Source organism: Oncorhynchus gorbuscha, linkage group LG19 (assembly GCF_021184085.1).
Source record: "Oncorhynchus gorbuscha isolate QuinsamMale2020 ecotype Even-year linkage group LG19, OgorEven_v1.0, whole genome shotgun sequence".
Classification (NCBI taxonomy): domain Eukaryota; kingdom Metazoa; phylum Chordata; class Actinopteri; order Salmoniformes; family Salmonidae; genus Oncorhynchus; species Oncorhynchus gorbuscha.
Window position 1 is genome coordinate 61,530,354 of NC_060191.1, and position 14,980 is coordinate 61,545,333.

Below are 14,980 nucleotides of genomic sequence, written 5' to 3' on the forward strand. Positions count from 1 at the left end.
GCCAGAGGAGGTAACAGCAGTGAAAGATACCATCACAAAGATAGAGGTTCCTGTTCCTGTCACCATAGAAAATTACTAATTGGGCGATGTAATCACAGAAACACACAGCTTGGCGCAAGAGGTACCACAGTCGACCCCAGAGGAAGAAGTCATAACAACACCAGGGGAGGCTGTTGAGGAAGAACCTGCAGCAATAAAGCACAGAGCAACAGATGAAGCACATGTCACCGAGTCAGTCATAGAACCCATTGTAACAGAAGCACCAGTTCCCGAGAAGCACTATAGCAACAGAACCAGAACCTGTTACTATAGAAACGGTGGTGGAAGTAAAAGCACCCATTGCCGCAGTAGTACTAGAAGCCATAGCAACAGAACCCACGGTTACAGAGGAAGTAACAAAACCCATAGCAACTGAACAAGCACCTGTTACCATTGAAGTGGTAACAGAAGCACCCAATACTGAGGCAGTAGCAGAACCCATAGCAGCAGCTGAAGAAGCCCCAGTCTTTGTAGAAGAGAATGAACCTGCCCCAGCCATAGACAACCCCAGACTCAACCCCAGTCCTAGCCCCAGCCTTAAACCCTACCCCTGTCCTACACCCAGTCATAGACCTTACCCATTACATTACATTACATTACATTTAAGTCATTTAGCAGACGCTCTTATCCAGAGCGACTTACCCCTCTCTTACCCCCAGTCACAGACCTATCCCCAGCACCACTCATAGACCCAACCCCAGCACCACTCATAGACCCAACCCCAGCACCACTCATAGACCTATCCCCAGCACCACTCATAGACCTAACCCCAGCACCACTCATAGACCTATCCCCAGCACCACTCAGACCTATCCCCACCACCACTCATAGACCTATCCCCAGCACCACTCAAAGACCTATCCCCAGTACCACTCATAGACCTATCCCCAGTACCACTCATAGACCTATCCCCAGCACCACTCATAGACCTAGCCCCAGCACAACTCATAGACCTAGCCCCAGCACCACTCATAGACCTAGCCCCAGTACCACTCATAGACCTTGCCCCAGCACCACTCATAGACCTATCCCCAGCACCACTCATAGACCTAGCCCCAGCACCACTCATAGACCTAGCCCCAGCACCACTCATAGACCTATCCCCAGCACCACTCATAGACCTATCCCCAGCACCACTCATAGACCTAGCCCCAGCACCACTCATAGACCTAGCCCCAGCACCACTCATAGACCTAGCCCCAGCACCACTCATAGACCTAGCCCCAGCACCACTCATAGACCTAGCCCCAGCACCACTCATAGACCTAGCCCCAGCACCACTCATAGACCTAGCCCCAGCACAACTCATAGACCTAGCCCCAGCACCACTCATAGACCTAGCCCCAGCACAACTCATAGACCTAGCCCCAGCACCACTCATAGACCTAGCCCCAGCACCACTCATAGACCCCTCCCCAGCACCACTCATAGACCTAGCCCCAGCACCACTCATAGACCTATCCCCAGAACCACTCATAGACCTATCCCCAGCACCACTCATAGACCTAGCCCCAGCACCACTCATAGACCTATCCCCAGCAGTAGAGCCCCTATCCAGGTGCTTCCACCAGAGCCAGCCCCTGCAACCATCCTCTTAGAGGGTAACGGAGTGGAGCCAGCCCCTGCAACCGTCCTCTTAGAGGGTAACGGAGTGGAGCCAGCCCCTGCAGCCGTCCTCTTAGAGGGTAAAGGAGTGGAGCCAGTCCCTGCAGCCGTCCTCTTAGAGGGTAAAGGAGTGGAGCCAGCCCCTGCAGCCGTCCTCTTAGAGGGTAACGGAGTTACCTGCTGGGCCTGAATGATAAATGGAATGAAGAGGTAAACCTGGCCTGGCCAGAGTTGATACATCCTGCCAAAACTTACACAGTTTTTAGAATGCTAATCTATATTGGAAATCACCTTTTGATGTTTGATATTGAATAATGATGTATGAATATTAGGGGACAACAGTGTACCAGTAAGGTAGTTCACCCTCGCTCACACCTAGTCTTCCACTGACTCATCACTCATATACATTGCTTTTCCCTCCAGGGCCTTGACGATCTGGACATCGACTTCTTAGACTGAAAGTGTTGGAGGAATGTCCTTAAAGTGACTAAAGAACACGTGTTGTTCATACTCCTAGTGAAACGGCGTGTGGGCGGGAGGTGGGGTTTTGACCTTTACAGTGAAACTGGTGAAAGTCGAGTGGAGTTGGTCTTTCAACTGTGAACCACAATGCAAGGGGGTTTGTAGAACGCTTTTGGTGAGAATGGATGGACAGTGTCCCATTCATTAGGAACAAATGCAGAAAATGTTTTGCAACAGGAAAAAATATATATATATTTTTGAACAGGTACAAATTTACTGTGTCGAATCAATTTGTGGTTAAATGCTGAACGCGACTCCTGGGAGTATTCATTAGTCAGATTTCATTGCCTAACATTTGGTCTGTTGCTAAATGTTTTTGCAATGGATAACAAGTTTCTGTTGGACAAATTCAAGTAGGTCCCTCCCCATTTGTTTTTTTTTTTGCTTCCTAGAGTAAACTCTTTCCTTTGCAAAACATTTAGCAACAGAACCCAACTAATAAATACACTCCGATTTTGAAATCCTTTGTGCAGTACCTCATCGTCCACTCTCACATTGACCCACAGTATAGAATGAAATGTAGTGTGAACCAGAGGGGGTCATTGGGTTGAACTGTTTACCTTATCCAATCACATAGGAAGCTGGGAATAGACTAGTTCTCTACACTACAGTACGTCTTACCCCTAGATAGACCCTGGAAGCCTGGTTATCTTTCATTAGTTAGGTTAGGTCCTCTCCACAGGTGTTGAGCTTGTGTTCAGTATACCTCTACTTGTCTGGGCACGCATGCTGCTCTGCCATGGTCTAGTGCCTTAGGTCTCTGCTGTTTTTATAGGGAACCTACTTCATTGTTATAGATGTGAATCCAAGTGCCTTCTGTATGACTGGTCTGGAAAAGGGGATGAAATGTTATCACCTCAATAAATATGACAAGTGTTTGTCTGAATCAGGCCATAGGAATAATTCAGAGAATGTAAATAAAGACATTTTTATTTTGAATGTACATACATCATGAGAATTAAACAGCTTACTCAGTTCCAATGTGAGACAGTATGACTAAGGTTATGGACAAATGACATGGTTGAAATGCAGAAGTGAATATCTGCACTGCATCGTGTGCCCTTCCACCAAATTATAAAAGACAAACTTGAAGGACCCCAGTTAAGTGCACATTTTGATGCCATTTATTTCCAATGGACACTTGGCTTGCAAGTGGTTCATATGAGCTCCATAGTTCAAGGACTAAGTTATTCTCTTTGCTCACCGAAATTGTCCAGTTGATGAAAGTTTTGATCATGGATAGGCAGGCCATTGGGGATAATGTCACAGCTCTGTTGGTGTGAGGTGTATGGGGCAGTCAGACTGAGCTCTGCTGTGATGTGACACAGCTGTCCTGTGGTTGGTGTGGTGATGCATGACGGTCAGACGGTGTTCTCTGCGGCGGTCTGCTCGTAGGCCTGCAGGGCCAGCTCTACGTATCCTGCCCTCTGGGACTCCCGCTTAGCGTAGATCTGGTGGGGAACAGACACAGAGGTTAAACAAAGGGTTTACTGGGTAACATGGCTACCAATATGTTGACTGGTGCATCAACCAGGTTCTGAGATGCACTAGTGTCTGCTGATTGGGCCTCACCTTGAGCAGGTCCAGTCCGTAGGCCTGTTGGCTAGAGGCCTCCTGGGCTGTCTCACTGTGTGGATGGACCTTGTTGAACAGACCTACCAGACTCACTGCATCCTGCAACCTAGAACAAAGAGAACAATACAGCCACTGTTAGAGTGGCTACTCTGGGCTAACAATCACAGCTATGGTGTGAAATCACTACTTGTCACATTTAGGGCTGAGGTGGTCACAAAATTTAGTCAGTCGGTTGACCGTTAATTAACAAACACATGTAGCATCTCCTGGCTTCCACACATAGCCTACAAGCCATTTTAAATAGTTGAATAAATCCTTGTAATATAGCATACACCTTCACAATAAATACATGATGTATTTTAGATGGGTCTAAAGAAACATATGAAGAACATGTAGGCTATTTCAGAAGAACAGAATAGCATACTCTGATACGTCCTTATGTGGCTATGCCAAATGGCTGTGGGCTAAACTAGTTCATTTAGCAGACAGGATTTGCTTATTATAACGTGGCATTATTTTGTAGTATGAAGAATACAATTGAACAAAGCTGAATAAAATATAAACATTTTCTCCAAACGTTGAGGGAATGCCCACATGCGGCTATTCTGTGTCGAGCAGATAACAAAAATAGGTACTCCTACAGTGGGGCAAAAAAGTATTTTAGTCAACCACCAATTGTGCAAGTTCTCCCAGTGGGAGAAGTTGCACAATTGGGGGCTGACTAAATACTTTTTTGCCCCACTGTATATGCTTAATTTAGAGTTATTAGTGTAACTTTAGTTCTACAAACGTTGGGCAATACGTTTTTTGATTTTGAATACATTTTAAGGCTGCATGATGAGACTAATGGTTATTTGAAAAAAAGTCGCTTGAAAGGCACGAGCTCTGCTTAGTTTTTTGTGCAGGCTGTACGCACTCCAAAAGAATCTCATTCACAATTTTACAAGCACTTGCTAGTGACTCGAATATCACGACGGCATCCCCTTTGTGGCTGTAACACAGCCTAAAAAAATCCAAGCCTTTTGCGGCCCTGAATGCTGCATTGTGCCCTACTCTGAGTGTGCTGCGCAATCCGAAGCGCGTCTCAGTCACATGGCTGTCCGTAATGTGACCAGGTCTTTCCCACAGGCTACAAGTAAAGCCAGACACATCGGAGACGCAACTGTCAGCCAATAAGACGAGTAGGCCTAACAGGCTGACTACACCACTCGCGTCGCGTGTGCAAAATAAAATTTGAAATCGATATTATTCAATTATTGCACCCACACTGCTCGAGCGTCTGCGTTGCCAAGGGCTAAAATAGAAGTCAGTTCTATTTGTGAGATCGTGCTGCAAGTCCTGCCTCTCCCAACTCCTCATTGGTTTATAGAAGCAGGTATCCACGTGCCATCTCCTCATTGGTTAAACCCACTTGGGTGACTGAAAGACGAACAAGGTCAGTGGCAGTAATGCACCTAATTTATGAAAGTTGACAATATGAAGTAAAGAGAATAAAAAGCCTTGAAAAAGGAGAGATGAATAGAAACTATTCGGTTGACTGTTTTACATGTGGATTATTTGTATGATTATTTATATGTTTATATCACAGGACAAATTAGCTAGCAACAGCAAGCTAGCTCAATAGGACAAATTACCTAAGAAGTGCAAGCTAGCTAGCTAAATTGCCATAAATGTTTAATACATTACAACCTGTCCCCAAATTAATATAATTGGTTCAGAGTTTGTTAATTGGTTCGCGTTTGGTGTGACAAAATGCATTAATGCACGATGGCGCACACGCGCAGCCGGTTTGGGTTCCATGTTAGGCTCTACACCCGCTTGTAAAGCAGATTAAGTTATTTGGCCACTTTAGTTGTGATACAAACCTTATTAAAACATATAGGCCTATGGGCTAGGCTACATGAGGTAGGATGATTCTAACAAGTTGCAAAAGGCATTGTTTCTTATGCTGGGCATCATTCACACGTGATAATATATAATTCAGTGATAGGATAATAGTCACCCATCAGACTATTCTTGATTTGATCTAGTCTTTACATATACTAAATAACATATATACACTAAATATTATATATATATGTGTGTGAGACATCCCTGTGGTTTATTTTCAAGCCAGCCAGGTAGGCAATATCCCTGTTGTAAATATAAGCAATGTGCTTAATATTAGGAACGGTGAGAAATAAATATAGTATACCTAGCCTATAGAAAGCTGATGGGATCCTCCTCTTGTTATTAGCAGCCATCATTCTGTTTTCTTCCACAATTACACAGCCTATAGAAATGTTGAGCAACATGAGCTCATGGGCTCTCATGAAGTGTTTGATTAGATTTTTGAATACATTTGCATTGATGACAGAGTGATTAGAAGGCCAATAGAGTGCTGAGTACCAGGCAGTTAGAGAGTTTGGTAGGTTACTAATGACCATCAGCAGCATCAGAGCTTGGAGAAGCCTTCATTTGACTGCCTTCATGACTCGTGACGGCCGGGGGGTGGTAATACAGTCACTGCAACAGCCCTAGTCACAATGCCTACAAAACACTTTTATAACAGATGGCATGGGGTGTCATAGTTTTATTCAAGTTGGAGAAAAACCAGGAGGTACTAGTACCCCTGGAGTTACTTGGCCTATCCACAGGGGGTACTAGGACCCCTGGGGTTACTTGGCCTATCCACAAGGGGTACTAGGACCCCTGGGGTTACTTGGCCTACCCACAAGGGGTACTAGGACCCCTGGGGTTACTTGGCCCATCCACAGGGGGTACTAGGACCCCTGGGGTTACTTGGCCTACCCACAGGGGGTACTTGGGAAGATTCATGATACCATAGGCTAACTGGTCAAATTCACATGAGGGGGTACTTCAGGGGTACTCCGGGCAGAGCTAAATTCAGTAGGTCAGTGGTTCCCAAACTTTGTATAGTCCCGTACCCCTTCAAACATTCAACCTCCAGCTGTGTACCCCCTCTAGAACCAGAGACAGCGCACTCTCAAATGTTGTTTTTCGCCATAATTGTAAGCCTGCCACACAGACACGATACATTTATTAAACATAATAATGAGTGTCAGTTTATACTCTGAGCGCAGCCCAATTCAGAAATCTGCCAGTGGTTTCTGATTATATTCACATTTCACAGAACTGCTTGTTGCAATATCGATGAGGTTCTCTTGTTAGGATATCAGTAAGTGGAATGGACGCAGGGCATGAAGGGGATAAGGAATCCAGTTGTTTGTGTTATCCGTTTCAGGAAAGTACCTGTGTAATTGCACACCAAGCTCACTCAGGTGCTTCGCTATATCACATTTGACATTGTCCGTAAGCTTGAGTTCATTTGCACACAAAAAAATCATACAATGATGGAAAGACCTTGTTAATGCAGACAGAAAAGAGCTCCAACTTCTTAATCATAGCCTCAATCTTGTCCCGAACATTGAATATAGTTGTGGAGAGTCCCTGTAATCCTAGACTCAGATCATTCAGGTGAGAAAAAGCATCACCCAGATGGACCAGTCGTGTGAGAAACTCGTCATCCTGCAACCGGTCAGACAAGTGAAAATGATGGTCAGTAAAGAAAACTAAGCTAATCTTTCAATTTTAAAAAAACGTGTCAATACTTTGCCCCTTGATAAGCGTTACATGGTCACTGCCCATATCATTGCATTGTGCAGAAAATATGTCAGTTCAGGGACCTTGCTTTAACAAAGTTAACCATTTTCACTGTAGTGTCCAAAACATATTTCAAACTATCAGGCATTCCTTGGCAGCAAGCGCCTCTCGGTGGATACTGCAGTGTACCCAAGTGGTGTCGGGAGCAACTGCTTGCATGAGCGTTACCACTCCACTATGTCTCCCTGTCATGGCTTTTGCACCATCAGTACAGATACCAACACATCTTGACCACCAAAGTCCATTTGATGTCCAGTACTTTAAAAATATCCTCTCTTGTTGTCCTGGTTTCCAGAAGAGGATGTCTTCCTTAATTGACCACGTATAAACGGAACAGACATACAGTTGAAGTCAGAAGTTTACATACATGTAGTTGAGTCATTAAAACTAGTTTTCAACCACTCCACAAATGTCTTTTTAACAAACTATAGTTCTGGAAAGTCGGTTAGGACATCTACTTTGTGCATGACACAAGTCATTTTCCCAACAATTGTTTACAGACAGATTATTTCACTGTATCACAATTCCAGTGGGTCAGAAGTTGACATACACCAAGTTGACTGTGCCTTTAAACAGCTTGGAAAATTCCAGAAAATAATGTAATGGCTTTAGAAGCTTCTGATTGACTCAAATTATGTCAATTAGCCTATTGGAGGGGTACCTGTGGATGTATTTCAAGGCCCACCTTCAAACTCAGTGCCTCTTTGCTTAACATCATGGGAAAATCAAAAGTAATCAGCTAAGACCTCAGAAAAACTATTTTAGACCTCCACAAGTCTGGTTCATCCTTGGAAGCAATTTCCAAACGCCTGAAGGTACCATGTTCATCTGTACAAACAATAGTACGCAAGTATAAACACCATGGGACCACTCAGCCATCATACCACTCAGGAAGGAGACTCATTCTGTCTCCTAGAGATGCTGGAGGAAACAGGTACAAAAGTATATATATCCACAGTAAAACAAGTCTTAAATCGACATAACCTGAAAGGCAGCTCAGCAACGAAGAAGCCACTGCTCCAAAACTGCCATAAAAAAGCCAGACTACGATTTGCAACTGCACATGGGGACACAGATCACACTTTTTGGAGAAATGTCCTCTGGTCTGATCAAACAAAAATAAAACTGTTTGGCCATAGTGACCATCGTTATGTTTGGAGGAAAAAGGGGGATGCTTGCAAGCCGAAGAACACCATCCCAACCGTGAAGCATGGGGGAGGCAGCATCATATAGTGGGGTGCTTTGCTGCAGGAGGGATTGGTGCACTTCACAAAATAGATGACATCATGAGGAGGATAATGATGTGGATATATTGAAGCAACATTTCAAGACATCAGTCAGGAAGTTAAAGCTTGGTCGCAAATGGGTCTTCCAAATGGACAATGACCCCAAGCATACTTCCAAAGTTGTGGCAAAATGGCTTAAGGACAACAAAGTCAAGGTATTGGAGTGAACATCACAAAACCCTGACCACAATCCTATAGAACATTTGTGGGCAGAACTGAAAAAGCATGTGCGAGCAAGGAGGCCTACAAACCTGACTCCGTTACACCAGCTTTGTCAGGAGGAATGGGCCAAAACTCACCCAACTTATTGTGGGAAGCTTTTGGAAGGCTACCCGAAACATTTGCCCCAGGTTAAAAATTTTAAAGGCAATGCTACCAAATACTAATTGAGTGTATGTAAACTTCTGACCCACTGCGAATGTGATGAAAGAAATAAAAGCTTAAATAAATCACTATTATTCTGACATTTCACATTCTTAAATTAAAGTGGTGATCCTAACTGACCTAAAACAGGGGATTTTTACTCGGATTAAATGTCAGGAATTGTGAAAATCTGAGTTTTAATGTTTTTGGCTAAGGTGTATGTAAACTTCCGACTTCAACTGTATACCAGGACCTGGTCTGTTGACTCATCCGGCTGTAACACACATAATTCACTGGCTTATATGTGAAGCAGTAACTGTTTCAAAACATCTCCTGCCATGCCACTGATACGTCGTGAAACAGTGTTGTTTGATGAAGGCATTGTCTGTATAGTTTTTGGCCTTTTCCCCTCAGCATTGTCCCAGCCATACCCGCGGCAGCAGGAAGAATGAAGTCCTCCACAATAGTATGTGGCTTGCCTGTCCTAGCCACTCAGTAGCTCACCATATAAGTCGCTTCTAGACCCTTCTTATTAATGGTATCTGTTGCTTTTATACGTCTTACTAAACAAAAGTCACCTTAATTCTCACTCAAAATACTCCCTTGGCTTATTTTCCAAATTGGCATGTTTTGTTTCTAAATGTCTGCACAAGAGTGAAGGTTTCATTGAGTTGTGAGATAGTACTTTTGCACATATAACACACAGTGGCTGAGGAAAGGCACTACTCCCAAAATAATTTAACCTCAAAACAATGTAGTTCTCATCATATTTTTGCCTCTTCGATGGTCCATTGTCCCCGTCTGTTGTTCGGGGCTTTCCTGGGTAAGGGGGCAGTAGCTCTTTGGCCGCATCAGATTCACAACTGTCAGTGTCCATGTTAGCTGGGCTAACAACAAATGTAGAATTACTGATGCTAGCATTGGATTTGCTCGTGGAAGCAGAACAACTTGTGTCGTCGACAGGTGAAGGTTTAGTACTGCTGGTAGTAGCAGTATTACCAGTAGAGCTGGTATGTGTCTCTATGGACGTGGGCCTTACTTTTTTTAACCATTTATCAATTTTCGAGCAAACGGAATGAGCAGCAGCAACGTTTTGCAACATACAGACCATTAGAGGAATTCCCGCAAGAGACTAATGGTTAATGTGACTGGGTGTTAATTATTTGACTAGCCTACCTGTATTTGACATTGTGTGTTATTTCACTGAACACTATTTTTGGCAGTGAAATGAGGCTACTCCGGCGAGAGAGAAAAAACTCACTCCGTTGGAAAATATAAATGGTCTGTTTGAAAATGAGACGGGAAAAAAAGTAGGTGGTACAGTAACCACAAAAAGGTTGGCAACCCCTGCTCTAACACAAGATACTCACAGGTCTTTCTGCAGCATGTCTATCATGAGTCCGTCCACCCTCCTGGCATTGACCAGGTACCAGACCAGGCCTCCAAAGTGTCTGGTGGAGCGCAGCAGATCATACTTCCCCATCTTCTCTAGATCCTCATAGGTGGCTACATGCACCTGGACAACAGAGCACAGCCAATAGGGAGAGAGATTTACTAACTGCTAATGGGTAATAACTGAACCATACGTCTGGACAGCCTGTTGAGGAGTGTGAAGGAAGTGGTATTTTACCCTGATGTATTCTGAGGAGTCAGGTTCAAACTGGACCTGGCACAGATCCAACACATCCTCATGACGATCCTGGCCAAACACCATCTTCAGGTTCTCCTCCTTGAAGACAGGGGGTGCTGTGAGCCTGCGGCCCTCTTTAGGAAAGTAGACCTGCAGGAACCTATCCCTCTCCTCCCACGATGCCTTCCTCAGAGTCCCAGTGGGTTCCCGGATCACTATGAACCGCTCCTGGAAACAACCATTGAAGAGAGAACAAAACTAGACAGTGCGAAGACTAAAGAGCACTAATTGTTTGAGTCATTGTAAATGATAACCAACATTTATGTTGGACACAAGCCATTACGCACACTTTGCTTGTCGTGCATGTTGAATAAGACGTTGGTGGACACAAACAAACACACTCTTCCTCTCTCTCCTACCCTGTGTGGTATGTTGAAGGTGATGTCAGTGAACACGTATTTGGCTGTGTCCATGCCCTCCAGGATCTTGTCCTCAGACAGGACATCGTTAATGGGCTTCCTCTCCGGCAGCACTGGAGGCATCTTCAGCAGCCTCTGGGCCTGCTCCCTGGCACTCTGGGTCGCCTACAACACACACACAGTGTGACGCATTAACAAGAATGACACCAGCTATACATGGGATGTAATCTGCCAACTGAAATGTTCAGAATGTTGCAGTAGATGTTGTAGAGCCATTCTCTACTCTGCATGACAGACAAACTATCTGCCCTACTGTGTGTGTGTACCTCTTCCAGCTGTGCGTCTGTCATGAGTTTGTACTTGGGGGGCTTCAGCTCCTGTTTGATGGGTCTGAACACCTTCTCCAGGTTCAAGCCTGTGATTCTGGTTAGGATGTCCTGCACCTCTGAATCCAGAAACTGGGGCTTCACATGGGCATCTGGAGAACCTAGAAACAAATTAATGACTTCAGAGATGGATGAAGCTAGCTCTGGTCTCGGATCTGCAGGTACGGCCTGCATCAGAGCTAGTCACACTACGCATATTGACACAGGAAGTGACCTCACTGATCACGCAAAACAGGAAGAATGGCGCCAAGAACAAACCAAAGATTATGTACAAACCTTCTGAATAGAAGCCTTCTAGATATTTTTAATAATTGCACTTAATCTTCAACTACTAGAATGATTGTTCCATGTTCTCCAAAGAATCTTAAGATGGACTCTGTACTGAAAGATCAAACTTGACGAGAGTGAGCAGGAATACAAGTTGTAAATATACAAATATATTTTACCTAGGGATGAAATAGCTACAGAGATAGGTGTCTTTATAGTCTTGCTCAAGGTAATTCTGGCAAAGTGTAATTATGATTTTGGGGGAAAAAAGTGTGTCCCTGCCTTTTTGGATGAGTTACAAAAGTATCTATATTGAAGCCAGTCCCTAAACAAATCAAGGACAACCACCCGAGCTACAGTCTGTTCACCACGCTATCATCCAGAAGGCGAGGTCAGTACAGGTGCATCAAAGCTGTGACAGAAGCTGTTTTTCAGTCTCAATCTCAAGGCCATCAGACGTAAATAGCCATCAGTAGCCAGCCTCCACCTAGTAACCTGCCTTGAACTTAGTGCCTGCCATCCGGTTACTCAATTCTGCACCTTAGAGGCTGCTGCCCTATGTACATAGATTCACTGGTCCCTTTAGTAATGTTTACATACTGTGTTCTAGTCAATGCCACTCTGACATTGCTTGTCCGAATATATATATTTTAAAAAATTATTATATTATTTTAGATGTGTGTATTGTTGTGAATTGTTGGTGCTAGGAACACAAGTATCTGCTAAATATGTATGTGACCAATACAATTTGATTTGAGCTTAAAAGGAAAGATTGGCCCATTTTGAATGTTATATTGTTTTTGAAAATTTCCTTTCAATTCCCTAGGTCATTTCATGTTTATCTGAGCTATTGCCGTTCAAGCAGGTAGAAATTCAGCCATTATGACGTAGCATTGTGATAAATCTGCTCTCACTACACTGGAAGTTACACTGAACAAAAATATAAAATGCAACATGTAAAGTGTTGGTCCCATGTTTCATGAGCTAAAATAAAAGATCCCAGAAATATTCCATTTAAAAAAAAGTTAGCGAGCCTTTCTCCTTTGCCGAGATAATCCCATCCACCTCACAGGTGTGGCATATCAAGAAGCTGATTAAATGACACGATCATTACACAGGTGTACCTTGTGCTGGGGACAATAAAAGGCCATTAAAATTTGTAATTATGTGGCAAAACACAATGTCACAGATGGCTCAAGTTGAGGGAGCGTGCAATTGGCATGCTGCCTGCAGGAAATTCCACCAGAGCTGTTGCCAGAGGATGTAATGTTAATTTCTCTACCATAAGCCACCTCCAACATAATTTTTGAGAATTTGGCAGTACATCCAACCAGCCTCACCACAGCAGACCACGGCAATGGCATCATGCAGGCGAGTGGTTTGCTGATGTCAACGTTGTGAACAGTGTCCCATGGTGACGATGGGGTTATGGTATAGGCAGGCATACGCTACAAACAATGAACACATTTTATCAATGGCAATTTGAATGTACAAAAATACCATTCCGAGATCCCGAGTACCATTTTTTTTAAAGGTATCTGACCAACGAGATGCATATCTGTATTCCGAGTCATGTGAAATCCATAGGTTAGGGCCTAATAAATAAATTCACATTGACTGTTTTCCCCATACGAACCTATAACCCAGTAAAATCTTTGAAATTGTTGCATGTTGGGTTTATATTTTTGTTCACTATAATAGAAATACGACTTTTAGATGGCGAAAACGTCAATCAAGTCAGATTTCAATACTGGCCGATGTCATAACGCGGGAGGTTGTCTTCTCTCAAATGAGCCATTCAGCGCGTTCAAGATAACTGCGAACTCGGAAAAGTTCAGACTTGAAATCGTTAACGGTCATCCAACTCGGAATTCCAAGACGAACACGGTCATCTTTCCAGAGACTCGACTTTCCGACCTGAAGATATCTGACGTCATGCTTTGACCTCCGTTTAAAAAAAATGGATTTTCCACTAGTCTTGAAAGTGTTTTGTGCTGTTGTCATGTGTTGCTGCCTTGCTATGTTGTGTTGCTTCGCTTGTCGTGATGTGTATGTTGTCCTATATTTATATGAAATGTGTTTTAAAACCAGCACCCTACCCCACGGGAGGCCTTTTGTCTTATAGGTAGGCCATCATTGTAAGTAAGAATGTTATCTTAACTGACCTGCCTAGTTAAATTAAATACGTAAAAGCTCTTGTAAGATGCCAGAGCTTCTGACATTTTCTGAATTGGAAAAAAAAAAAATCCGTTCGGAAGCACGTTTTTTCTTTCTTCCTGAGTGCCCAGTTGTCTTTGGGAGTGGGAGATTTCTGATATCGGAGTTCAAAGTTGTTTTGAACGTGACAGCAATCAGACTGTACGTTCTTGTCAACGTGTGTGTAAATAGCTCCTAGGATAACAGCTAGCTACCAGTACCATTCAAGTGATTCAAATACTAAAACGTAAACGCTAGCAAAGTTTTCGCATAGGTAGCTAGCAGTAGGTAATAATAGCTGCACATGCTACAAGGTCAGTGGTAAAGCTCCAGTTTCTCAGTGTCGCCACAACATTGTAAATAAACGACTTACTGATGTCAGACGGTGCACTGCACAACATCCTTCTGCTACATCTGATAAGTATTCCTGTGTTTTGATCGACATTTTGGACAAGAGAATAGCTCCTAAAGAGGCACCGTGCTGCACTAAACGCGGCCATGTTTGTAGCTACCTCATCTATTACACTATCGTGACCAAATACATACGACGTGGGAATCATGGGAGATGGAGTCTTCCGATTGTGTGACAGTTTTATAAAGGATGTTCACCAGATGGCGCAAATTGATCACGTATTCTGTGTCCACTTGCAATGTGTTCATGGTTACAGTGGTGATGCTCATGATACTGACATGTAGTCCTAGGTTGGAATAAGTACGAAAATGTATGCATTCACTACTGTAAATTGCCCTGAATAAGAGTGTCTGCTAAATGACTAAAATGTCAAATGAATAAGGAATGTAGTATTGTCCTCAAATTGTAAGTACCGTAAACATGTATTATATTTGTCTGACCAATACAGACTGTCTTTTCTCGTTACAAAAATGAATACAATAAAAAACATATTCCACTTAGATGCCAGGAGTCTCAACATGTTGGGGTGCCAACAAAAAAACAAGTCTCTTGCCCTCTCTTTGCATGGTAGAATTGTGTCTGATGTAAGAAGTCAGCTATTCCTATATTCAGCAATT

At 43.5% G+C, this 14,980-nt stretch overlaps 2 protein-coding genes across 2 annotated transcripts in view; one reads left to right on the top strand and one right to left on the bottom strand.

Annotated features, from left to right (window-relative positions):
• The window catches only part of LOC124004943 (proteoglycan 4-like), a 3,292-nt gene extending 212 nt beyond the window's left edge, over positions 1-3,080 (top strand). The window contains exons 1-3 of the mRNA XM_046313747.1: positions 1-10; positions 611-1,854; positions 2,068-3,080. The exon at positions 1-10 is cut by the window's left edge and continues 212 nt beyond it. Coding sequence (XP_046169703.1) covers positions 1-10; positions 611-1,834 — 1,234 coding nt within the window. The 3' untranslated portion in view covers positions 1,835-1,854; positions 2,068-3,080. The remainder of the gene's footprint in view (positions 11-610; positions 1,855-2,067) is intronic.
• Positions 3,079-14,481, bottom strand: mrps22 (mitochondrial ribosomal protein S22). Its single transcript, XM_046315506.1, has 7 exons — positions 14,325-14,481; positions 11,429-11,589; positions 11,103-11,267; positions 10,684-10,911; positions 10,424-10,569; positions 3,739-3,847; positions 3,079-3,617 (listed from the first exon to the last, which is right to left on the bottom strand). Exons 1-7 carry the CDS (start codon positions 14,449-14,451, stop codon positions 3,528-3,530), a joined length of 1,026 nt encoding a protein of 341 aa, XP_046171462.1. The 5' UTR covers positions 14,452-14,481; the 3' UTR covers positions 3,079-3,527.
• Positions 14,482-14,980: the final 499 nt, after the last annotated feature.

Coding starts and splice junctions, on each gene's coding strand:
- mrps22 (XM_046315506.1), bottom strand. CDS start 14,451: ATGGCCGCGTTTAGTGCAGCACGGTGCCTCTTTAGGAGCTATTCTCTT. Junction 11,590..14,324: donor CAGTGCACCGTCTGACATCA/GTAAGTCGTTTA, acceptor ATTTGTTTCTAG/GTTCTCCAGATGCCCATGTG. Junction 3,848..10,423: donor GACATGCTGCAGAAAGACCT/GTGAGTATCTTG, acceptor TCTTTGTTCTAG/GTTGCAGGATGCAGTGAGTC.